General features: G+C 33.1%; 3 protein-coding genes and 1 long non-coding RNA gene across 9 annotated transcripts; 1 reads left to right on the top strand and 3 right to left on the bottom strand.

Annotated features, from left to right (window-relative positions):
• The first annotated feature begins 731 nt into the window (after window positions 1–731).
• Window positions 732–2542, top strand: LOC103503948 (probable ribosome biogenesis protein RLP24). Its single transcript, XM_008468345.3, has 5 exons — window positions 732–1074; window positions 1375–1489; window positions 1728–1841; window positions 1943–2079; window positions 2171–2542. The coding sequence occupies exons 2-5, from the start codon at window positions 1409–1411 to the stop codon at window positions 2340–2342; spliced, it is 504 nt and encodes a 167-aa protein (XP_008466567.2). The 5' UTR covers window positions 732–1074; window positions 1375–1408; the 3' UTR covers window positions 2343–2542.
• Window positions 2543–5517: 2975 nt separating this feature from the next.
• LOC103503947 (DUF21 domain-containing protein At1g47330) lies at window positions 5518–10538 on the bottom strand. Of its 5 annotated transcripts, none has more exons than XM_008468343.3 (12): window positions 9748–10538; window positions 9385–9461; window positions 9204–9287; window positions 9010–9123; window positions 8690–8776; window positions 8385–8524; window positions 8186–8273; window positions 7436–7509; window positions 7206–7321; window positions 6575–6831; window positions 6190–6236; window positions 5518–6010 (listed from the first exon to the last, which is right to left on the bottom strand). In XM_008468343.3, the coding sequence occupies exons 1-12, from the start codon at window positions 9923–9925 to the stop codon at window positions 5932–5934; spliced, it is 1341 nt and encodes a 446-aa protein (XP_008466565.2). In that variant the 5' UTR covers window positions 9926–10538; the 3' UTR covers window positions 5518–5931. The 5 variants fall into 5 exon arrangements, 3 of the variants coding, with proteins under 3 accessions (XP_008466565.2, XP_016903547.2, XP_050939163.1); XM_017048058.2 differs by having other exon boundaries at window positions 6575–6795; XR_007819972.1 differs by lacking the exons at window positions 5518–6010; window positions 6190–6236 and having other exon boundaries at window positions 6654–6795; window positions 7206–7344.
• Window positions 10539–10862: 324 nt separating this feature from the next.
• On the bottom strand, window positions 10863–16074 carry LOC103503946 (probable LRR receptor-like serine/threonine-protein kinase At2g16250). 2 transcript variants are annotated; one of them, XM_008468342.3, is made up of 5 exons: window positions 15937–16074; window positions 13394–15547; window positions 12993–13121; window positions 12272–12294; window positions 10863–11867 (listed from the first exon to the last, which is right to left on the bottom strand). In XM_008468342.3, the coding sequence occupies exons 2-5, from the start codon at window positions 15319–15321 to the stop codon at window positions 11299–11301; spliced, it is 2649 nt and encodes an 882-aa protein (XP_008466564.2). In that variant the 5' UTR covers window positions 15322–15547; window positions 15937–16074; the 3' UTR covers window positions 10863–11298. The 2 variants fall into 2 exon arrangements, with proteins under 2 accessions (XP_008466564.2, XP_008466563.2); XM_008468341.3 differs by lacking the exon at window positions 15937–16074 and having other exon boundaries at window positions 13394–15936.
• Window positions 16075–23601: 7527 nt separating this feature from the next.
• Window positions 23602–24671, bottom strand: LOC127148837 (uncharacterized). The gene is made up of 2 exons (XR_007819970.1): window positions 24336–24671; window positions 23602–23956 (listed from the first exon to the last, which is right to left on the bottom strand). It is a non-coding gene; the product is annotated as an uncharacterized LOC127148837 (long non-coding RNA).
• Between the last annotated feature and the right edge of the window lie 914 nt (window positions 24672–25585).

Here is a 25585-nt window from a genome sequence, read left to right as displayed (position 1 = left end):
GATATGACTAGAATTTATACGCGATCGTTTAGATATGGCTACAAGAGGATCGTTTAGATTGGCTATAATTTATACGCGATCGTTTAGATATGACTACAATTTATCTTTTCAATTTCATCATTTATATTTGATAGATTTAGGGACCTAATCTAAATGATTTTTTTTCAAAATTCTTTAAATCTTTTAGATTTTGCTATATATATATATATATATATATATATATATATATATATATATATATATTTTGTACAAAATCAAAATCTTACGATTTTGGTACCTAAATGCAAACGCGTAAAAAAAAAAAGAAATCGCAGCGAAAAAAAGAATAGGAAAAGTAGAAAGACGATGGAAAGAAATCGAAGCAAAAAAAGTGAGGAAAAGAACAGAAACGATGGAAAGATTAAACGACATAAATAAAGAATTGAAAAATAAGAAAGGTGATGGAAAGAAATCGCAGAAAAGAAAAAGAGGAAAGAAGAAAGACGAAATCGCCCAGGAAGAACGAAGAAGACTAAGAAAAAAAGATGGAATGACAAATCTGAAATATTTAAGAAATGGCTAAATTTATGGTATGGTATTTTTGTTAAATGTGACATAAATAGTTTGGTATTTCGGATACATTTTTCCTAAATTTTAATTAAATTAAGAAATTAAAGGAAGGAGTAAAAAAAAAAAGAAAGAGATAAGAAAATGAAGAGTCGACTAAGGAGAGAGCAAAAAAAAGGAAAAAAGAAAGAATGAAGACTCGCAAGAGAGAAGAAAAAAATGGAAAAAAAGAGTATCGAAGACTGTTTGAAAAGTCCATATTTTGATAAATAGTTTTTCGAATAACAACAGTAATATATAATTTTTCTTTTGTAAACCCTATTTCGCATAAGCTTCCCTCTACCGCCCCCCCCCCCCCCCCCCCCCCCCCCCCGGCGCTCGAGGTTCCTACTCGACACCGTCTTAGCGGCTCCCGACTCACGGTTAACCCTTAGCTGCCACCGTCTCTTCCTTCCGACGAAGTCACCGCCGTTCTCTTCTTCTTTCACCCTCTCGCCTAACTCAGTGTGTCAGCCCTTAGCGCCATCGGTGAGATCGCACCCAATGTTTTATTTATTTGTTTGTTAGGTTATTGTTGCTTTATTCTCTGCACCCACGGTGAAGAAAGTGAAGAACTGTTTGTTTTCTTCATTGGAGTTCTTCAAATTATTGTTAATGAAAATATAAAAACATTGTATACCTCACAAATTAATAACATAAATAGATTGAATTTATGAATTAAAAGGTAGCAAAATACATATTAGTAGAGATTTTTCTCTGTTCCAGTTGATCTTCTGAATGTATGAGTTCCAGTTCATTTGATTATCTCATTCGTGCCTTCTGTTGCAGGAAATTTAGGGTTTGTTTTTTGCTGAAGAAAAGAATGAGGTTAGAGAAGTGTTGGTTCTGTTCCTCCCCTATATATCCAGGACATGGTATTCAATTTGTTCGCAATGATGCGACGGTAAGGACGTAGGTTGCGAACTTCCACGATTTGTATGCTTTGTTCTGCACATTGCTTGTATGTTCTTACTTGCTAATGCTTAGGGAGTGCTACATGATTCTGTTCTATCTTAGGCTTGTTTATGATGCATATTTTAGGCTATAGAAATAAATAGTTGTTCTTGGCTTGCTGTGCTTTTAAATTAGTAATGGTGGGTGGTGTCCCATGTTCCTATTTCCTAATGTGATTTTTTCTGCAGATTTTTAGATTTTGTCGATCAAAATGCCACAAGAACTTCAAGATGAAGAGAAATCCTCGTAAAGTAAAATGGACTAAAGCTTATAGGAGGTTGCATGGAAAGGATATGACAAAGGTAAACTTTCTTCATTTATTTGTGGAGCAAATTCGATTTTGTAAGTACAAACTTCCTATTGTCTTCGTCCTATTAATTGTTGTTTCATTTGTATTATCCAGGACTCTACTTTTGAATTTGAGAGGTGGCGTCATAGGCCGCATAAATATGACAGGAATGTCACTGAAGATACATTGAAGGCTATTAAGAAGATTGATAAAATCAGAATGGATAGGGAATCGAGACATATTGCACGCAGGTTGAAAAAATTTTCCATTCCCATCTGGTATATGCCTATATATTTTGCGAATACTATTTCAGTTGTAACTCAGGATCATTCACATTTGCAGACACCAAGGAAAGAAAGCAAAGGAGTTCAGAGAAGCAAAGAAGGAATTGGATCAAAGCATCAGTTTGGTCAAAGCACCTTCTGTTCTCAAGGAGGATCCTTCCCTCACCCTTCCAAAACTCAAAGTCAAAGTGGTACCATCACAATCAGAGCAAGATCGTATGGAAGAATGAGTTTGTCAATCTTATATCACTATATCAAATATTTTATGTAGTAGTTACGTTTTCACATATCTTGAACTGTCAGAGTTCTTGTGCAGTGGTAGATTATCTTTGTTCGTCCTCACGCAAGAATGGTTGTCATGTACAATTTCATTTGTAGACAGATTTCTAAAAAATTTTATTGAATCATTGCCAACTGGTTTTTGCGGTTTTGTTTGTTTGAGGCTATACAGTGGTTTGAGGCAATGCCCAATTTTTTGTTTTTTATGGTTCCTTTTTTATATGGTTCTTTTCTTTTTCATCCATCGATAAGAAGTTTGTTGTATTTTGTTTAGTAGTCCATAAGATAGATCTTAAGGGGAACTGACCTCCAGCCGACTTTCTATTGTGCATGCCCTTAACTTCTGTTTACCTTCCTCTTACTTTGAAGTAATAACATAGATTAACAGACGATTAAAGAGATGAGATACCTTGAATCAAAGTCGGAACACAGTTTTTAGATTGTGCCAATGGAAGGTTTGGGAGAGCGGGATGATGGAGCTCAACAAAGAAAGGAGCTTGCAAAACGTTGCCAGGAAGCAAAGGGTTGGGCCAGCAAGCTAGAATCCTACCAAGTCCTTCGTGCATTAGAGAGTTAAAGGTACCACCAGTGGAGGTTTTTGTGCAAAGGATAATGTACATACAAGCACATCTCTAACATCTAAATTTTGAATTTTCACATCTACTATTTCGATTAACACCCCATTCATAGGATCTAATAAGTTTGAATATTAAATAAGGGCTTTATACTCGTTGCTTAGATAAATATATTTAATTACACAATTGTCTTTTTTAACTATTTTTTTTTACACGAATAGCCTGATGAATTATCATTTTTCTATACAAATACATAAATTTCTTTAATTACACAAATCAAACTCAATTTATCTTCTCAGCCCCTATTACTATTCTCTCCCAACAACAATAACAGTAGGATATTTATGAAATACCAGTAAAAAAATTAAGTGCGCATGTCTTTATAAATTTTATTATAAATGTTGAAAATTCAAAAAAAAATTAAGTTGTAAATCATATTGGTTGAGTTTTAGTGAAGTTTTTTTTATTAACCACATATTTGGCAAAGAAAATCCATTTTTGTAATTATGTAGTTGGAAAGATATTAAGTACTGTAAAATTATGTATTTTTGTATTATTTGTTGCTATTAATAATTGGGTCTTCGTGTGAGATATGTTCAAACAAACACATTTCAACAGAGAGATACTTCAAAGTTTTTATACCTTTAAACAGCACTCCTCTCACCACGCATTTGGATCTGAATATCAGTTAGCATCGACTTAGATTCATTTAACTCCAGAAGTTTCAAGAACAATAAAAAAATTTTAAAAATATTTGAGAACAAATTAATAGAATCTGAACCAAACTGAACATCTGTGTATTTGTTTTCCTCCCTCTAAATTTAGTTAGGGACACCCACATAGACTAATCTACTTGAGATAGGCTGACTCAAACATTTACGGACATCAAACAAAAAAATTGATTAGGGAAAAATTAGAAAGAGAGATCAAAAGTTAAAGCACAGTAAGTTCAAAAATCAAAATAGAAATATAACGCGCACACATATATATATATATATATATATATATTTATATAATTTCAGTCGGGAAACAATAAAACTGTCGAAGGAAGGAATCCTCATGTAGGTCCAAAGAAAATGCGTGATAAATAATTTGAACAGTAATGCAAGAGAGAGTAACATTAAAGAAAAATGGAATGGGGAATATGACATAATGAATGAAAACAACAGTTGGAAATTGTAATACAAAAGATTAATTCCATATCAATAAATAAACTATAAGTAGCAGAAGTCAGAAAGAACCCCATAAAGAAAAACATCAAATGGGTATGTGACTTTATTGAGAACTACAGTTGGTACTTGTATTACTTGATAAGATTATTCTATACCAATAAATAAACCCACAAGTTGCATTTGAATTCATGGCATCTTCATCCAACAGTCTTTCTGTTAAACTTAAAGATTTAAGTTTCTAAAGATTAGAGTTTAATAGATACTTGACGTTAGATATAAATTTTAATTTTAATTTTTTCTGATAGATCCATGACTTTAGATATAAGTTCGGTTAGAATTTCCAGGTTTCAATTTTGTGTCTAGTAAATTGATAACATATGAAACATGCTATCTGTTTCTGCTTAATTCGAGCTCGTTTCTGTGATTTTTTTATTTTATTTGATTGTGTTATAGGTTTTGAGGAATTCACATGTGCAATTTGGAGTTGATTTCACTTTGGAGCTAATTTGGACCAATACGAAGTTAAACGACATTAACTAAGGCAAACAATTTCAACTAGGCAAAAGGGGAAGCAAAAAAAAAAAACCAAAAGGCTTCTTCCCTTTAGCGCTGTAATGCAGAACCCTCAGAGTTTCATGAGAACTTAAACTGAACTTTTATCTAATCTTTAGTTTAATTTTGTTCTTGAATGAATATTGTTATGTGTTAGGCATAGGAATGTATGACAATAGCTTAACATTAATTAAATTCTTTGACTTGTAAAAATTAAACAAGAATTGGTTAGAAGCAATAAATTAGGTTAGCTCAAATCTATCTTGATGTGCATTCATTCTAACCAACCTAGAATTGAACCCATTAAATGTTTTATACGCTTAGAAATTAGGATTCCATCCATGTGAACTTAATGTTGATTGGAAAATTCAATATTGCATGCTACTGGGTTAAAACAATTAGAACTTTAAGACAATTTAGTTGGCAACTCCAATTCAATGGATTAGGTGAAGATCACCTTGGTTAAGTAATGATAGTTTGATGAATGAATTCTTAGGATAAAGGAGAAATCATAACTCAAGCTAGGTTGTTTTAATATAAAATTTTCACTAGTTTCACTTTCCTACGATTTAGTCTCTTGCGCAATTTCACTCAAAAACTTTCCTACAATTTATCCTCATCTTATGAATTATTTTGTTTGAGAATGATTCTCTGTCTGGTGATTCAAATTATTTGCTACAAATTTGGGTGATGAAATCTCTTTCAACCACATATCTATGAACTTAGAAAAGAAAAGCAGACTTCAATGATTTAATTTTCTTGGTTAAAAGTTCAAGAAGTACTATGACATAAACTTCGAAGTTTAGGTACAAAGAAAACAATAGATGTATAGAAAAGAAGATCATGTATTGGTTAAGGTGGAGACATTTTGGAATAAGCATGACACGGATCTATTTTCTGGTACATTTGCTTTGGATTGAAGTTTTAACTACATATCATTCCTATACAACAATCAAAGAGCATCATTTCTAAAATGCAATCATCTAGCCTTGGAAAGTATAAATGCCAAAAAGTACATCGCTGTGCCATCATAGAAATAAATTCTTGTCTAGATTTCAGCTTCCTTTTTTTTTTTTCTTTTTTTCTAGTTTAAATCCTCTTATAAGATTAAAAGAAATAAGTTACAGAGAAACCTGACTATTGAAGGCATAGCGAAGAGGATAACCAAGAGCTGCCAATAACCAATTCGAAAGCCCCCTGTGAAACCTTGCGAGGACCAACATTGCTGGGTTAGAATCCAGTCACAAATTAACATTTGGGGAAGGCTGCGACTGATTGATGCTGGGTTTTTCTGGAGATGGTTGCATGTTGATTTTTATTCTGCATTCAGCAAAACTACCTTTTATTTTTTGTGATCATCCAAGATGTCAATGAACCAATAAGAACAAACAAATCCAATTCCATAGATTCATAATGATGCAATCTCAACAAAGAGGCCATGTCACAAGAAAAGGTAAACATGAAGCATAAATGCACTTTTCTTCGCTAGCGAGATGTACCTGTTGTGGATATTGACATACTCATCTGTTTCGTCTAGTATCTCCTCCTGACAAAGAATATATGACACGTGAGATCAACATAAAAAATGGGTAAGAGAGACGATTCAAGCTGGCTAAGTAACCATATTGCTTTAGATTTGATTGATTCAAACTCATCCTCAACTCAAAATAACAAGCTATATTTACAAAGCCAATAACTTAGACATTAATTAAGGAACTGCAAGTCCTCGCGACTTCACAATTCATTTCTTGTCCCAAACACCCCCAAAATATCTTAAATTCTGAGCTAATGTGCCAAAATTAGAAAATAACACAAGTCAGATAGGGCTAACCTCCTAACATTCTAAACCCTGTTTTGTTGCCAGTAAAAGGAATTTGTCGTTACCTGAAGAAGTTCTTCAATCACATCCTCCATAGTAATGACACCAACCACCTCTTCACCAGGTGGAAAGACAGGAAGAGGTGCATTTTCAACATCTAAAATACAGAATGAACAACCTCTGTGTCGTTTCTTAAAAGCAGGAGTAGCTGGTGGACTTTTCTTTGTCTGTTGGCCACCAGCCTTTTCAGCTACTGTTTGAGCATCAACTGATTCCATTTTCATCCCTATATTTTGAGCATCACCAGAGTCAACACCATTGTCTGAAAATGAAACAGACAGGAGAAGGAAACATCAAAAAAGTAACAAATGGAAATGATCTATTCACAGTGAAAACATCACAAGTAAGAGCATTTAATGTGAATCCCCAATAATTGGTGGTTCTATAGAGTATCAAAGAATCAAACAGAGAGAAGCATTAAAATGTGACAAGGAGCTAAATGACTGAAGCTGAGTAATGTGTAGATCCTAAACAGATTTGAATGAAATATATTATTTTTAATTGTTAGGGACTAATAGATAGACAGCATACACAACAATTATAAAACTGACGTGATCCCAAACCCTCCTGCCCAAGCATAACGGAATGGTCTATTTGTATACATTTACTTTCTTAGTTTATCTAGTTCATCTTCACCTTTGTTCGGCAATGTTTCAGATTGGTGACCATGTTTCTTGAATACCACAGCAATGTGACTATGGCCCTTTTGAAATTCATTTAAAATGTCATAAAGAGGCATGTCTTCAGAAACCCTGTAGTAGTTGAGGAAAAAAAACTAATGGAGCTTATTTTACAGGAAGTCCAAAACTGACATTGGGTCGTTTAATCTGAAAGCATAAGAATAGAAGCAATGGACATGCTCTTACCGAGGAATTTTTCTAATAATCATTTTTTTAAGGGAAACTCTATCTTCTGGATCAACAGTCAAAAGATTTTTAACCTGCATAATTATCAAGACAGAACAAATGAGCAGATACGACATCCCATTGAACATATCTCAAGTCCAGCTATCATTGGCACAATAAATAAACGCACACAAAAGGAAACAAAGATGCTCATCGGGAAAGGAAACTAATAATTGAATAATAAAAAAGAGCAATAATTTCATCAACTTTCACTCACTCCAATAAACAGATTGAGAAAAATAAGCCAGAGCAACTCATACATTAGAGGTGTGCCATTTAAATGTGTAATATCTGCCAATTAGGCTTTCTACTTAGTTTGTATGTTACAATTTTCAATTAGAAACAATACAGCTTGGCCAAGGCCTTTGTTTTCTTGTTCATGAGCCGGCACCCTGACAGTTCAGCCCACATTCTTAAAACTCATTTGTCCAAAAGTGTAGCATAGAGACAGTTCTACATTAGTGTAACCGTTGGTTTAGGGTGGCATGCAGGGTACTTCAGTTTTGCATGTTAAGTGCACTGATTTTTAGAACCGAGAAGCAAGAGGGACCTGAGAAATCCCTCTTAGCTATTTCTGAATTTCATTCTTAGATCCCATTATCCTACACTACATCAGAGGGTGGTACAACATAGAGCAAGAATGACGATTCATTTCAACATATCAAGTAATGGTATTGTTAGTCATAGCAATGGATGATGCAAGTGAATTACCAGAACTAGTCCAATTATGTTTTTTGGATCTCCAGAATAAACAGGAACTCTACTATGGCCTTTCGTCATGATAGCATTGAGTGTTTCCCTGCCCATATAAAAGAAGAAACTTTAGAGAATAGAAAGAACGTGCAAATCATGTTTGAAAGACACAAGAACTGAAAATTTTGAGGGGAGAAAAAACAAAAAAGAAACCCACAAATCAAGAGTTGCATCCAGGTCAAGGGAAAATGCATTTGATATTGATGTCATGGCATCTTTTGCTGTCTTTTCAGTCAATTCAAGTGCCCCAGCAATAATAGTAGTCTCATCGTGAGTTAAATCTCCACCTTTTCCAGCCTAAGACAAGATAAATATTATGCAATCATCAGATAATGGTGACTGGAGCGAGGAAAAATCAGAGCCACAAAATAAGGATAGTGTTCCTTTGGAGCACTAAGATCCTAGCATATTAGTTCATGCAGATGATTTTCCATGAGCACATGCCCAAGTTGATTGACAAACCTCATTCCCATGAAAGTTCACAAATGTCTTGAGCTCTGCTCTCCTTAAGAGCACAGCGTGCCCTTTACCCAACATCCAATCAAGAACCTGAATTTTAAAAAGGAAAATATAAAAGAAATTAAAAACTCGACTCCATAAACATTATTATTGCTTACCTCCAGCTATATAAGATATTCAAACCAGCTTCCAAAATATCTCGTAAATATGGAATGATGATCTATTATCTTATCTTATCAGTCTCAGACTTGAGACTTCTATTTTCATTTCCCAGCTTAGAACTAGGAAGAGTTAAGGGAATGATGAACTCCCATTAGTTTTACCTTACTAATTGGATAAGAAATAGGAAAGAAAACCATGAGAAGAATTCGAACGAGAGGTGCCATTATTGCTCCAACTTTCAACCCATAACGAGTACAAATTGCTTGCGGCAATATCTGCAGCCAAGTATATGTCACATAAATTGAATAACATCCAACAGCTCAAATTATTCTCACTTTGGTCTGATCAAAAGTACCTCTCCAAACATGAGAATAAGTGTAACCGATACAAGGACAGCTGCCCAAGGAGGTACAATCATATCCAAGAATATCGGAAGAGCCTACCAGGGACACATACACATCATTAAGCTCAATTAGCAAGCTATGCAAGCTCCATAAACAGCAATGTGCAAACACTAATATAGACTACACGGTTACCTCCATTGCCAAAGAGTTACCAATCAAAAGCGTGCAAAGTAGAAGATGCTGATTCTTTACCACTGGTAATATCTTAGCTGCCAAAGAAACCATAACATCGTTACTTCACATGATCCCACAGGCACAAAACGTTTCGCTCAATCTTCTAAAACTCCCCCAATCAATCAAACACAGTCCTCTCAGTTCAATACACGCAAACATAACTACCAAATTCCCACAGAATTGCATAATTTCAATAGTGCAGGCCCTCATAAATAAGTTATATGTAATGAAAAAGTTCCTAAAATAAGCCCCCTAAGATCATCAGGATTCAAGTAGGTTCAGAAATGAATTTGAAGAGTTGCGAGTAGTAAGAGAGATTACCGGCGTGTTTTCGATCCTGAGGGCGGCCGGACTTTATCAAAACTTCCAGGTCAACAAGGCCGAGAGACATGAGACCCAAAGTGAGGCCAGCCATGAGTCCAGCAAAGGCCACCAATCCTATGATTATCAACAGAAACAAAAAGAACTTCGACTCACAACACCGAACATCTTCCGCCATCTGTCTCTCTCTCTCAGAAGGAGTAAAATCACAGCCGCAGAAGGATATCCCCCTCGCCTTTTCGGCTACAACAACTTTATCCTCTCAGTCTCAGGGAAGAAGATGATTGGGAGAAGCAGCAGCCGCAGGCTCCGCCACAGCGGTCGCTTTCGCTTATTAGACCGTGAACGCTTTTCTCGAGAAGAATTTTCCTCGATAAAGGGCGGGAATCGCAGAGTGGCACTGACAGAATATATTTGCTTCTTCTACAGAAATTGCCCTTTTTCGCTCGCAGTTCGCACACCAAAACCAAAACCAAACAAACACATGACTGACATTCGGACCCACGCTCCAGACTCGCGATTTAAAACACGCGCTTTTTTGTACAAAGCCATTTTGGACCGTACGATCTTAGGATAAGTTAGGGAGGTTCGGGGGTGGTGGTCCTTCTCATTAAATTGGGTCCCACTTACAAGTCTCCAAATCCCTCTTTACCTTCTTCCCCAGTGCTAATTGTCACGCTTCTCTAATAAATAATAGTAAATGATCCTGGACTCGAAATTCGTTGATTGTCTTTGGATATTTTCATCATCCTTCATCTTATACACTTGTCTTTTTCTTTTTCTTTTTTCTTTTTTCTTTTTTTTTTTTGTTGAATTTCTTTAATAACTTAAATTACAATGTTAAAAATATACCTCTTAAATAGAAATGTTTTAAAGTAAAAAGATAACAAGGTTAACCATTTAAAATTATAAAATTATTGAAAATAATTTATATACATTTTGTTATATTTTGAAAACAACCCCTTATAAAAAAGAAAATAGTAATAATATGCATTTACTTTTATTGTACCATGTACTATCTTTAGTACAACTGAGCTATGGTAGATTTAAACAGCGTAAAACTTCTCCCCTACAATACTAAGTTAAATTCTCAATCTAACTCAAAAGATTTAGAGTTGTTCATAAACTTTCTTCCCTGAAAACAATTCCCAAAACCATTACCAATAAATTTCATGATAACACTAATGTCTTTTCTCGATAACAACAGTAATCTGTAGTTACAATCTCAAGTTCCTACTATCTAGATTTCTATTTATTGTTTTATTTTTTTTTATTGACGCAAGAAACTAAATGGTACCCAGCCAAAGCATTTTGCTCTATACCTTCCAACAAATTTCCAGCCATTTCAACTCCCATTAAAAAGCAATCAATTCCATTTTAGGAGAATTTAAGCTTTCACCTTCACCTAGGAGGTTTGTTTTGGAGCAGCAGCTTTCCCCTGTCAGTAATGATCACATTTTATCTGATGTGCAGCAATTATGTTCAAAATGGAGCCTGTTCTTGGCTCGGCATCGATACAGAAGCCTTAAAAGTTGGTGCATATCTTCAACCTTAGCTCTCAACGTCTCGAAATTCTTCTGGTTCGGGAACAATTTCATTGGATAGCCTTTTATTTGAAGACGAGAAATCATATCCACAGCTGCCATGGGAGCTTATTCTTCCTCCTTGTTTAGAACCACTGCCACTTTCTCTATTTACATCTGATGAGCTATGTCTCCAGCTACCATGAAAAGCAGCACTCCAAGATCTTCTTGATGAAGTTGTGCGCAACCTGCCGGAGCTAGAGCTTTCTTCCCTAACTACTTTCAATGGATTTTCCAGTGCTTTAAGAATGTATCTCATGAGGGGTCGTCTAGATGGTTTGGGGTTTAGGCACGACTTGGCGATGATCGACATTGCCCATACCTCTTCCAAAAGATCGTCGTCTATCATTAACGATGGATCGACTATCTTCGTTACAAGTTCCTTGTCATGGATACTTATGTTAGATAAGGTGTGTTCCGACCACTCCTTTGTTGTAGAATCTTCTGCTTTGCTGATACCAAGCTTTCCCGTTACGAGTTCTAATAACACTTTACCAAAACAGTAAATGTCTTGCGAACATGATGCTGGTGAGGGGCCTGTATACACAACAAACTGGCAAGTCATACTTCGAGAGCCGAATAGAGGAAATAGAAAATCATTCGGTGGGAAAATAGAGGACATGGACTAACCAATAGTTCGTTTTGCCTATAGTTCTAATACTAAGTATTTATATCAAGCAGCCCTTAATCCACCAAATTAGACCAGCAAAAGACCTTGGCGAAAGTCTGCTGTAGCCATTAAAGTTTTTTTTTCTTCTTCAGTTGAATATGTTTAAAATGAAGTATTGTTTATCAAGATCGTAAAGGATTCCAATTCTGGTTAATTCGTTAGAGTAAGGTTGACTTCAGTCTTCAGGTTATAGATATTTATCTTACCTAGCTATTAGATATGAAAGTATACTTAAAAAAGAGAGATCTCAGATCTTAGAAGAAATACGCACCAGAAGAGCATTGTTCAGAGCTTCTGCACAAGAGAATCAAGAAGATGACATTAGAATTTTGATTAAATAACAACCAAAATAAGTTAAGCTGCAAGCCTCGAAAAAATGATCTTTACATAGATTAACAAGTATAGTTAGGCAAATCATCAAAACAATTCAGAGTCAAAGATAAAAATAAAAGTTTCAACAAACAGAAATTCATGTTAGTTGTAGAAGAATACTTTTAATATCAACCAAAGGTAGTATAATATGCAACTTCTTTGTAACATCTATGAAGATTAATGACTCTACTGACATAACAACACTTATTAGACACGTGACGAAATCATAAACAGGGTGTTGCCTATCACATGATTAATGATTGTTATTTTATTATTAAAAAAAAAAAAAGTAGTCTTTGACAGCCAAATATTTTTAAGCAATATTTCTGTTGTGTTGTACAATAGGACATAAAAGACTAAATTCCCAATTCATACGCATGCAAATCATGTACTGATGTCTGCATGTCTCACAAAGAGCGACCGGCAACATTATGCAATAACAATAGCCACACGACAAGCTCATAGATGTTGCACTAGCTAAAAAGGACCTTGCTTGTTCATGCATAGTATAAGACAAATAGTTGGCTGAACAGCAAAACGGGAAGTTTATTATAGGGATTTTTCTTTTCAATAGAGAATAGCTTATTTATAATTCTATAAATACTACTTAAGATACGTACTGTGGCTTTCTCCGCAATCTCGTGAAGACATTTTGATGCTGATCCCCATCTAGAATACAAGCCTCACTCAAGCTTCCAAGACGCACTTCAAATTTGTCATCGAGGAGGATACTGCTTGCTTGAACATCCCTTCAAACATTTAAGAAAAGAAAAGTTAATACATTGTTTGTATACAGTATAAACTGGAGATCATATGGTACTTCTGTCAAGTCAATTGAAAAGCACAAGCATAGAGTGAATCTACCCGACTATTTTTAAAGGTAACAGCTCTTGAGATAACGGCCAAAACGTCTAATACTTAATGTGCTCAATTAATTTCATCAAATAAGAAACTCACATTTTCGGACCTCCACTTAAAATTTTGATACTATAGTACCACAAAGAAAGCTTGTGACCGATACCTGTGGACGACAGGAGGGTTACACTCATGATGCAGGTAAGATAGGGCTTCAGCAGCTCCTATTGCTATTTTCAATCTGATAATCCAATCAAGGGACTGCACGTTGTCATCTTCTGAACTAGAAATGCTATGCAAGCAATTAGCCAAGTCCCCATTTGGCATACATTTATACACCAAGAGCTTCTCATCCTCGCGCTCAAAGCAGTGCCCCAGGAATGGAACAAGTCTCATATGCGATACTTTGCTGAAAAAGTCTAGTTCCAGAGAGTACATTTCATTCTTCAAATACTGAATATTTACCTTTTTAATCACTACAGGAAGGCCACCCTCCAGGAATCCTTTATAGAGATCTCCAGAGTGACCATGTTTTATAAGATTGTCTTTGCTGAAATTCCTAGTACTGTGGAGCATCTGGTCATAAGTAAATGAATCTCCCAGACCAGCAAAGTAGACTGGATCCTTTGGAAGTGAAGGGCTGTCTCCATCTGGAACAGGACCTACATTTGCTTTTCCTCTTTTATTTGCTTTACCCTTACCACAAAATTTCAAGAGCACTGCGAGGATAAGCACAAAAATAACAACAAAGCCCAATCCTCCAAATAGTCCTACCATTATGAACTTCAAGCGATTGTTTCTAACATGACCACGCTTCATTTCGTCTGGATTTCCATTTTTAAAACCTTCAAATGTTAAGGTTCTCTCAGAGTAGAACAGGCTACAAGCCTCAAAATTTCTTTGATCTGGCTCCATATCCAGACAGTTTCCACGGAGGATAGCATCAGGACTCTTGTTGACTACGACTCCCTGGAAATAATTTCCAGATAAATCGATTGACCCATTCAATTCAAGCGGTAGATTTAAATGACCATAAAGAACATTATTTGAGAAGTTGAATACAACCACACTGTTTGGCACAAAACTTGGCAAGAAACCCGTAAAATTGTTGTTGGATACATCAAGAAACTTCAATTTAGGATGTGATAACAAGTCATGATTCAGACGTCCATCAAGTTTATTTCCTCTCAAAACCAAAATTTCTAACTGAGAAAGGCTTTGAAACAAATCAACCGGCAAAGGACCCTCTAAGCCATTATCTCCAATATTCATCTTTTCCAAATTCCTCAACCCCCTCAAATCCACAGGGAGCGCACCCGTCAGTGAATTATTACTGAGATCAAGCACTAGTAGTTCTGATAGGTTACCCAATTCACTTGGTAAGGAGGACGTTAAACTATTGTCCGAAAGATCCAACAATTGCAGTTTCTTAAGAGTGCTTATACTGGGTGGGATAGGTCCAGACAAAAAATTCGAGGCAAGTTCAAGCCGTCTAAGATTGTTAAGAGATGAAAGAAAGGGAGGTATTGACCCAGTAAGCAGATTTCTCGAGACATCAAGAACAGATAGTTGAGATAACAGTCCTAAAGCCGAAGGCATGATCCCAGTAAGACTATTACCTGACAAATAAAGATCAGTGAGCTTACTTAAATTGCCAATAGAGGAAGGAATTGGGCCAACAATCGAAGAAGAGCGTAGATCAAGCACTTGAAGCTCAACGAGAGACTGACCAAACCAGTCGGGAATGGACCCGGGAAGCAAAAACCCAGAGGCATTGAACAAAACCAAGGAGGTAAAATTAGCAAGCGCATCGACGGCGAAACGAGGGCTGAGCCGCCCAATCTGAGTTCGCCTCAGACCCGACACAGTGATCCCAACAACTCGACCACCTTTGCACTTAACTCCGATCCAACCGGAACAGGGGTTGGCTTTTATTGGCCAATCTTTGCCTCTTAACCCTAACGATGATCTGAGATAGAGTAAAGCCGTCCACTCTGTACTGGAGTTCAACCACTCCTTCTGACCTAAACCAAACTGAATTAACAACAATACGACTACAACTAGCAGATACCGCCGGTGAGCTTGAACTTCCATTCCCGTCTGATAACGCAGAAGAAAACAAGAAACTCACAGTGGATTTTGAAATTTAAATTCGCAAGTCCATCTTCTTCGAGGATCCAAGAACACCAGTAGAAAACAAATTTGAGCAACTTCAAGTAAGAGTTGGCCAATTTAACGCTGTATTAAATATCACCTCCAATCACGAGCGATGATTCTACGTCTTACACTGAACCGCCATTAAATGCAAACCCAAAATCGCCTACAGAAAAAATAATGAAACAATAATATACTTTCACTTCCACTAGGTGTATTTTATTCAGATTCACAGCTTTACTCCTGAATCTTGCCCAATAAACACACGCACAGGAGAGAGAGAGAGAGAGAGAGATAGAAAGATGAAGAACAGAGTACTAAATGACCAAGAAAGTGAAAGACGCCGAAGATCAATAACAATAAAGAACAGGTAGTTGGTTCTTCAGCAAATTTTGTGATCTTTGCAGTAAAGAAACTTTCGGGTAGAGATTTTTTTCAGAGAATCATAATGGAAAAAGGACCCATTAACTCTTGAGAACAGTAAATGTAATAAAAGAGAGACAAGATGCCATTGTTAAACAAATGAAGCTGCTCCCATCATATTCAAAACCTTACCTTTTTAACTTTGTTTGATTTTTCCTTCTCGAGAAGTGGACGGAAAGAAACTCCACCAAACAAGAATCCAAACAAACTTTGGACACCATTTCATCATCACCATCCTTGTGACTTGTAGGTTAGAATTACGTTTAAATACGGTTTGTTTGAAACACACACCATTGGTAAAAACAAATTATTTTAAAGGGTTTATAAAATAAAATATTTAGATGAGATCCCAATGGATAAATAGATATACTTTTTAAAATTACTAATGTTGTCAAAAGCATACACACCTTGGGTTTACCACAATATCTCATTTTATGATATTAAAAAAAAAATGATATAATACGTTAACAATACTCATGTTGTAAAAAAATTAAACGTATCCCACTAAAAAAAACATATAAGATCAAGTTGATGACAATAGTACAAAACATAATATAAACAACAATATTGAAATGCAATTGAAAATATTGATGACGTATTAGAGTCATATCGATCATAGAAAAGTAAAGATACAAAGAAGACATGTAAGAAACTTTTATATATAGAAAAACGTCAAACTACTAAAAATAAAATATTTATCGATATTTATAAACTTCTACAAGTTCTTGTCAATGATTGATTTGTATCAATTTTTATCATTAATTGTAGATTTTTATAAGCTTCTAATAAACTTCATTCAATAGGTAAGGAATATATAAATTTTTTATATAACTTGTAAATAATTTGACTCGTTTTTCTATACTTGGAAAGTCTCGGTACACTTATCCCTTGAATGGTTAAAGATATTATAGCAACAAAAAGAATATTGAACAGTCTTCATCATGTACCCTTCATGAGTATCATCTACTACTCAATGAACTTCAATTTATGGCAGCTCAAAAAAGTTCTAATTCTTTATTTATTGTTTTTCAAGAAACACAATTAAGTAAATAAATTTTGAGAAAAAAAACTCGATTCTTACAAAAATAGTTTGAAGATATTTTTCAATTGCCATGTTAAGGAGTCTAATTAAATCACAATGGCTATTACAATTCCATTAGTAACCTACTTTAATTTTGTTGCGTTGTGAAATTATTCAAGAAAATATCATATTAACACGCAAACTCTTTTTAAGAATTGAAAATTCTTCGATTATTAATCTTTTTGTTTTTTCATGTATTACATGCTGTCAGAATGGTGAAAATTGTTGTTATTTTAATTCTATAACAAAATAGCTCTTTAATTATACACAATCTCTTTATTAATTATGTTTACCACGTTAATCATAATCTTATTTACATTCACATGTACAATTAGAACAATAAATAAAATATAGATGTATTTCACGTCGTATCATATTCATTTTGATATTTTAATAATTGAGAATTAGGAGTTCTCATCGTAAAAGGATTTCTAATTTCAATAGTTGGGATTTTCATATCAGAAGCTCAGTGGGTATTCTTTAGTATTGTACACTCACTCGTTCTGATAACAGCTTCTGGGTTAATAAACTCTACTAATTTATCCATGCTCCCACATCTTTGCACCTTCAAACTATTAAACGAGTATTACGTTACTTAAAAGATACCAATCATTATCAAGATTTTGTTATCAAAGTCTCATGTTTCGACTTTAACTTGTTATACTGATGCAAATTGAGCCAGCTTACCTAATGATCAATGGAGTATCAATGGGTGAAGTGGTTCTTAGGCTCGAGTTTAATCTTGTGGTGTTCTTCCAAACAAAAAGGTTGTCTCTTTATCTAATGTTGAATCAGAATACAAAGGTTTTTCCAATATTACTACTTAAGTGTTATAGATTCGATCGATCTTATTTGAAATTTGGAGCTTGCAATATATGTACTCCTTTGTTACTTTGTGACGAATCTGATGAATGTCACATATATAGTTGCTAATTTTTGATTCTCCATAACTACACTAAGTACCTTGAAATTGATCTTCACTTCATCCAATAGAAGATTGCTTGGTTTGTGCCATCAGAGGATCATCTAGCTGATGTTCTTATGAAAGCTCTCCTTAGTTCTCGTTTTACTCAACCCCAAAGTCAAGCACACAGTTGCCTCAGCACCCCGTTCGCTTGAGGGATGCTAAATTGATCCTATTATTAATCTCTCTGTTTTGTTGTTAATCCAAGTTTTCTTTTTGTTCATTTTTCTCTCTATTTGGTTAATTTTTTTTGCCAATCCTTGCATGCAATGTGCACTTTTTTTATTCATTAAATATCATTGTGTTCTTAGTTGACTAAGTTTTTCTCATTTTAGTCTCAGTTTCTATCATTCTTTTTAGTCCCACATCTTTTATGATAAATTGAAGTTAACTTTTAAGTTTTTTTCTTTTTGAGAAGCTACGAGAATTTCTTAAATTTTGTAATTCATGTATTGAGTTGCATGCTAAAAACATTCAAATGATATTAATCATCCTATTTTGTGGAGTACTTAAATGGTATAAAAAACTTGTTTTTTATCCCAAGACGTTTGATCTTAAAGCAATTTGTATGTAACCCAATATTTAGAGTTGAAATCAATAGAGTTGGAGTTCAATTATTAAGAATAGTTAGGGATTCTTATTCCAAAACGGCTTTTAATTTCAAATATTATGTCAATTGACAAATTATAAAAATATGATTATATCGAAGAATTATGAGTATTACAATTTAAAAAAACCATAATCTATGCATTTAAGTACTTTTCTATAATAATACGACTCACTCGTTGATTTGATTCTCCTCTGATGAAAAGGTAAATTTTTATATTGTATTTTTTAAGAGAAATTAATTTTTAAGTCTTGGAGTTTCAACAGTGTGCATATATATATATATATATATATTTATGGGTTAAAATGTTTATTTTAAAATTTTAAAATTTTAGAAACCAAATTGACATTAAATTTTTGCCCTAGATTTATTGTATACTGTCTTGAGGCGGAAAGAATAATTTGAAAACAAATTATATAGACTCATTTTTTTTATTTGTCAAATTCTTACAACAAATTTTTCAATAACAAAATATAAGTTACCATATAAAATCTCGCAAAGTCTCAATATCAAAATCTTTCTCTTTAAAAATTCACTAAAATAATAAATAGACAAATATAAAAGTGAAGTATTTGACTACGAACACATACAACATTGTTAAAACACTTGAGGGTCGTTCAGGAGAGGATTATGCGAGACTATAATAACCACCTCTGGTTATAGTAAATACTGTATAAAAATCTTCAATCAACTATAGTAAACATCATTTCAAAACCTTCAATTTGCTACGATTTTTACTATTTGACGTTAATCATTTTATTATTATTTACTACTGTGTTTACTATTTCCTTCTCAAATTATAATAATCCACACCACAAATACGTACTATTATAAACCAAATTAAAATAATCTATACTTCAAATACAAACTGTTATAACTCAACTATAATAATGTAATAGTATAATAATTCATTTCTTACTTCATACAACCTCTTAAGTCTTACGGTCATTTATTGGTTTTATTATTGTCTTTTAGGCATGATAGAGAGGAAATTGAATAAGGAGGCAGTGAGGTGTCTATAACTAGTAAATACATGTTTTTTAGAAAAGCTTTCTTTTTAATTATAATGTACTAGTTTGATCAGGGGTAAATATGATAGGCTGAAAACCGAGTTAATCGACCATACCAAAGTCGATCGGTCGAAAAACAAAAAGAGTTGGTCGAGATCGATTTCAAAAAGTTTCAAATCAAAAATTTCAAAAAAGTATTTTTAATTGTTAAATTGACACGATCAATCTTTACTCGTCAATATCGAGATCAATTTGACATCTTACTAGATCGATTTGGAGTTGGTTTTATAAAAAATTTAACGATATCTTTGAAAGTGAGATATAACCATTTGTATTCATATATACCCATCAAGTACATCTGTTTTCTTTTTTTCTTTTTTTCTTTTTTTTTAAGTTAGAAAGGTATTTGTAGAAGTTTTAAAAGTTGAAGGGTATTAGTGAAGCAAAACACCGACAATATTTCATATATGTAAAAATCTTTTTTAATTATTTTTAAAGCTTGAGAATATTTTTGAAAAATTCGTAATGATTTTACCCAAAGTACATGATATCTTTTATAATTTTGCCCCATTAAAAAATAAAAAGTCTTTTCAAATATAATAAATAAATTGCAAAATATTTGTTTTAATAATGATTTACCATTTTTTTTTTAATTTTTTTCTTGAGAGCACAGATATTATTTTATGATTATATATATTAAATATCTAAGAATTAAATATTAAATGTCTAAGAATTAAATGTTTGGATTTTAAATGTGTAGGACAATTAAAGTTTGTGTTTGAATGTTCCTAATAATGGATGTCTAAACTTAAATATTTGTGTTGAATTTAATAATACGTAGAAAATAAAACTAATTAACTAAATGGTAGAGATGAATTAAATTGAAGGTAAAATAATTGATTGTTATGTTAATTAGTTAATTGGTTAATAAAAGAATAAGTTTTAACTAAACACAATTAAATTAATTACTGAAAATAATAAAATTAATAAAAGTTATATCTGTGTTGTCGTTGACCTTGTAAGACATAGAAAAACCGAAGCTTTTATATAGTATTAAAAAATTCATATTAAATGGGTTTTAAAGTTATCTCAAAAGAAGCATTGAAAGTATTAGGAGAAGAGGTGAATGAGAGTTGTGAAAGTGAAACGTGTAATTATGGATATGTATTTAATGCTTTGTTTTTATTTATCTATTAAAAAAAATGTGATTTAATTTGTTGTCAAAGGCAAAGCTTATCAATAATTACATTGAAGACATTGATGTTGGTTGATTAACAAACTTTTTTTCTTCTTTATAATTAAAAAAGTTCTCATTATTGGAGAGAGAAATAATGAAGGTATTGCCATCTTTTTCTTTTCTCTCTTTCTTTTTTTAAAATTAATTAGGATACGACTAATAGTAATGTGTATGTGTGTATATATATATATATAATACTCTAATTAATATGAAGGAACCTATTTGATTTAAGAATCTTCAATGAAGGATGATTATGTTTATGATTGATTGTGTGGGGAAATTGATGTTACAATTTAACAAGGCACAAATTATGAGATCCTTTTCAACTTATTAATTAATTAAAACAACCAAAGTATTGATAAAAGTTTATTAATAAATAAACAATCATTTTAACTATAAATATTTGAGAGAGAGAGAGAGAGAGAGAGAGAGGGAGAGGTAGTTTATAATTAAAATTGGATGCCTTGTGAATTATTATTTAATATTTAATTATTTTGTTAATTAAATATAATATTATTATTAATGTAACAATCATATATAATTAAATTTACTTTTACCTATCAATTTAAAATTTTTGGATCAATTAATGATTCAAGACGATGATGTCCAAAATCCTACTTTTTCTTTATTTTAAAATTAAGACTTAAACATTAGAGTTTTTTTTCCTTTGCAAGTCCTCTTTTTCCTAAATTATAAATTTACTAATGTCATTCGAAGGTCGGATACGTTTTTTCATTGTCAAAATTTGGCATTATAACCACTAAACTAATGATAAATATTAATAATTAAGTACTTTTCTTTATATATATTATATAAAGACGAGAAAGTTAAGGGGAGCTCGATCCCCCCCCCCCCCTAGGCCTATGCTAAATCCGCCGGTGGGTATAACAAACATTTACCAATTGTCATCCTTAATTTCTATCTATCAAACAACCCACCTTCAAAGATTATACCAACTTAAACCCTCAATTAATAATTACATAATTTAAATCTTTAATTTTCTTAGGTGGATTAATTAATGTTCTTTTTTAAGATTTTGTTTGAAAAAAATATAACATGAAAACTTATAATTTGTATCAACTAAATGCATAAATTTTTATAAGCAAATCAATTTTAACCATTTTTATTATAATTACCTTTGAGAATCATCGATCAATCAATTTGCATACATCAACAAATTTCTTAAGATAGTCAATTTTAAAAGAATGATTCAAATTGATGTATAAGTGACTTAAAAAATTATAACTAAGATCACGTTTACTTTGAGTGAAATGCAATCTGAATAGTGAGGCTTAATTGATAGTATTTTATCGTTGTTTGTCAATAATGATAAATGTGTGATAAATTCGTAATTCTATATAAACACGATAAAAAAAAAAACAATCTAATTATAGATGTGAGTCAAGTTATTCTGATTCATCTATCAATAGAATTTCATTATAATTATACCAATTTTGATTATAAATTGATAAGTGTGATATAAAAATGTAAATTAATACACTTATTATGAAAAGTGAGAAATCTTATAAATACAAATAAGTTCGACACGAAGTTTTTCAAATAAAATATGATTAAGGAAGTAAATGAATAGATTTTTTTAAAAGAAATATAATAAAAATCGATAAAATGATATACTTATAAAAGTTTTGATTAAATTAATAAGATATTAATCAATTTAATAAGACATTAACTTATTGTTATTATTGACAAATAAAAACTTAACTCAACTGGTATCTATCCTTTAATTCAATTTTTTACCTCAATTTGTACTAAAAAAAAAATATGTATTGGTATTAGTGATGGAAACCTAAAATGTTAAAATATAAAGTATAAATGGAGTTTTTTCTAGTTTTTCCAAACATTTTATTAGATAGGTTGTAGTCAACAAATTGAAGAGTTGTGTCCAAACAATAGTAAACTATAGGACAAGAGTTGGTGGGCAGAAAGGGACCGGCAAAAGCACTAAAACATCGTGGTAAATTTCTACGTGGGTCTAATGTACCTCCAAACCTACCTATCATGGAGCACATATACAAATACGAATATGATTGAACACCACAATTCGTTAAATGTTAAGAAACTAAGATACAAATATGTCCAAAGATACACTATTATATATATACTCAATTTGATTGTTCAACGATGAAGATGTTGAGTTTATGAAAGGATTTGACGATGGTTAACCTTGAACATGAACAAGGACAAAGAAATATGATTTTGAAGTATGTTTCTTTCAATTTTTTTTAATTTTATATATTTACTTTTCATTTAATTTGCTAAATATTTTTGAGAAATTAGGTGAATTATGAGTTTTAGGGTTAAAAATCATATCAAATGTGTGTGTATATATATAAGAATTGATTGGTGTATCCTCTTCAAGAATCTAGAAGAGGATACACGTATCTAAAATTAAAAAAAAAAAAAGAAAAAGAAAAAGAAAAAAGCTAGATGTTCCATGTAAGTATTAGATACGTATTTGATACACTACAAGAGACGTGGGTACTCCCGACGCACAAATACGTCGGCGAAAATGCAAAGTACGTCGGGAAAGGATATCCCGACGTACAAAACGGCGTCGGGAAGAACGTCGGGAGAAATGCGTCGCGAGAGGCTTTCCCGACGCCGTACCAAATCGGCGTCGGGAAAGGCTTTCCCGACGCCGGGAGATGCGTCGGCATCGACGGCGTCGGGAAAACCTTATTCCCGACGCCGTCTATGCCGACGCATCTCCCGGCGTCGGGAAAACCTATTTTTATTAAAATGTTTAATTATTTTTATTAAAATGTTTCTCTGGGCCCATTTTTTTAATTTTATTTTTATTAAAATGTTTCATTATTGTCCATTTTTTATAAACCGACATTGAGTCCATGTAGATAAATATTTTTTTACCCCAATAAATCAATAAAATTAATATTATTTTAGAAACTATAATATTTGTCTTTTACATTTGTATACACAAAATGGAATCTTATATTATGTTTATATATTCTACAACGGTACATGAAACAAGATCCTAATACAAAACTTAAATAAGAAATCTTAAACGCCTTCTCAAACCTTCAACGATCGTCTGACTTTCTACACAATCGCTTAGCTTTCAGTTTGATATGACTTCAATCATTCTACAAGCAATATCAAGAACACCCAACACGTGGATTTTGAATCTTCAACTGGCGCAACTATGATCAGCCCTGTTGTGGAACTTGGTTCAGTTCGTAATAATTGCAATTTCCCCGACTACTGTATCAAACACCTACAACACCATTCAAACATTTTCTTTCACCAAACTGAATTCTCCTACTTAAACCATTAAAATCAGTTTGCATAAGTAAATCTCACCCTCTATCAAACACTTTTAACTTTACCCAATTGAATTCCACTTTCATTAGAGCCAAACACTTTACCTATGGGTGAAAATGTAATGATATTCCCATTTTCTTTAAGAAATTATTCACTGCCTTTCCAACAATCCATACTGAATCATAGCCAAAAATCAAGGCAAATATTTAAAATAATGCAAGGAAATAACAGGAACCTTAAAATTTTGCAACAAACTTAATCCAAAAGAAGTAAAACTTGCAGAAACTATAATCGACAATGAAAAGAAAAGAAAGAAAGAAGAAATTGCTCACCGCTCCAAGAACAAACCCAAGCAAACATAGAACCAGAACCAATATTTCCCGATACTTCATCTTCCTTTCCTATTTCTGCAACATTAACCACATAAATCTCAACCAGAAACAACATCCATGCAAACAATAAAATCATCAACAACGAAATAGAAAATCAAGCCAATTTTATAGCAATTGCAACAGAATAAAGAAGAGAAACTGCAGACCCTACTCACATTTTTTATTTGAACAATGTAAAACAGAGTTAATCCGATCATAGTATTTTTTGGTCAGCATGATCTAGCACACACCTAAACTAATTTTCATAAAAAAAAACCCTAAACTAATTTTTATCAAAAAAAAACCCTAAAGCATAAACTTAAACTAAATAAATTTACATATTTCACTTACCTAAAGTGGCAGACGACGACGAGGAACAACGGCGAGGGCGGTCGGCGACGGACGGCGGGGGAACAAAAGGATTATGCACGGCGGCGACTTCTTCTTCTCCTTTCTTTTTCTCCTCCTCTCGGTTTCAGTTCTGTGAATACAGAACTGAAACGAATTTAAAGGGGATTTCCCGACGCAGTGACGTGGCGTCGGAAAATCCCTCAAAATGCGTCGGGAAAAGGGGAATTCCCGACGCTCATTAAACCCCTTTTCCCGACGTTTAACGCGGCGTCGGGAAAAACCCCTATTCCCGACGCCTCTCCCGACGCACTGTTCACGGCGTCGGGAAAAGGGGTTTTTCCCGACGTATTCTTGCCGACGCCTTCGTGATGCGTCGGGAAAGATGGTTTTCCCGACGCAGCTCCCGACGCATTGTTGAGGGCGTCGGGAAAGCTCTTATTCCCGACGTTCTTTATGCCGACGTGATTTTCGGCGTCGGGAATGCTCCATTTTCTTGTAGTGATATCTATTCTTTGTACACATATATTTGTCCTTCATAGCATTCATATGCAATTTTTTAAGGCATGTTTTGGTTGACAATCTAAATTTTATTTTATGTTTTTAGATTTATTTAGTTAAAAAAATATGTATTTTATGAATAAGTTAGATTCTATTTTTGAAACTGTTTTTTAATTTAAGGATGTGATCGTAATTATGCAAATTATATTAAAAAGAAGTGTTTTTATGTTTTCATTATATCTAAAATTTGAAATTTAAAAATTTGAAAATTTAAAAAATTTAAAAAATTTATATACGTTACCATCCGATAAAGTAAGGAGTTAATTCCTATAGTTTTAAAAGTTAAACTTTAATCTATGGTT

Source organism: Cucumis melo, chromosome 4, assembly GCF_025177605.1.
Source record: "Cucumis melo cultivar AY chromosome 4, USDA_Cmelo_AY_1.0, whole genome shotgun sequence".
Lineage (NCBI taxonomy): Eukaryota > Viridiplantae > Streptophyta > Magnoliopsida > Cucurbitales > Cucurbitaceae > Cucumis > Cucumis melo.
This window is presented reverse-complemented; position numbering and strand designations above follow the sequence as displayed.

Bases quoted from the DNA above. Each gene is read 5' to 3' on its own strand.
- LOC103503947 (XM_008468343.3), bottom strand. From the start codon at position 9,925: ATGGCGGAAGATGTTCGGTGTTGTGAGTCGAAGTTCTTTTTGTTTCTG. The intron at 9,462-9,747 runs GTAATCTCTCTT...TTTCTTTGGCAG, and splicing joins TCAGGATCGAAAACACGCCG to CTAAGATATTACCAGTGGTA. The intron at 7,322-7,435 runs GTAAGAGCATGT...CAACTACTACAG, and splicing joins ATTATTAGAAAAATTCCTCG to GGTTTCTGAAGACATGCCTC.
- LOC103503948 (XM_008468345.3), top strand. From the start codon at position 1,409: ATGAGGTTAGAGAAGTGTTGGTTCTGTTCCTCCCCTATATATCCAGGA. The intron at 1,490-1,727 runs GTAAGGACGTAG...TTTTTTCTGCAG, and splicing joins TTGTTCGCAATGATGCGACG to ATTTTTAGATTTTGTCGATC. The intron at 1,842-1,942 runs GTAAACTTTCTT...TGTATTATCCAG, and splicing joins ATGGAAAGGATATGACAAAG to GACTCTACTTTTGAATTTGA.
- LOC103503946 (XM_008468342.3), bottom strand. From the start codon at position 15,321: ATGGAAGTTCAAGCTCACCGGCGGTATCTGCTAGTTGTAGTCGTATTG. The intron at 13,122-13,393 runs GTATCGGTCACA...AAATGTTTGAAG, and splicing joins AACCCTCCTGTCGTCCACAG to GGATGTTCAAGCAAGCAGTA. The intron at 12,295-12,992 runs GTACGTATCTTA...TCTCTTGTGCAG, and splicing joins AGATTGCGGAGAAAGCCACA to AAGCTCTGAACAATGCTCTT.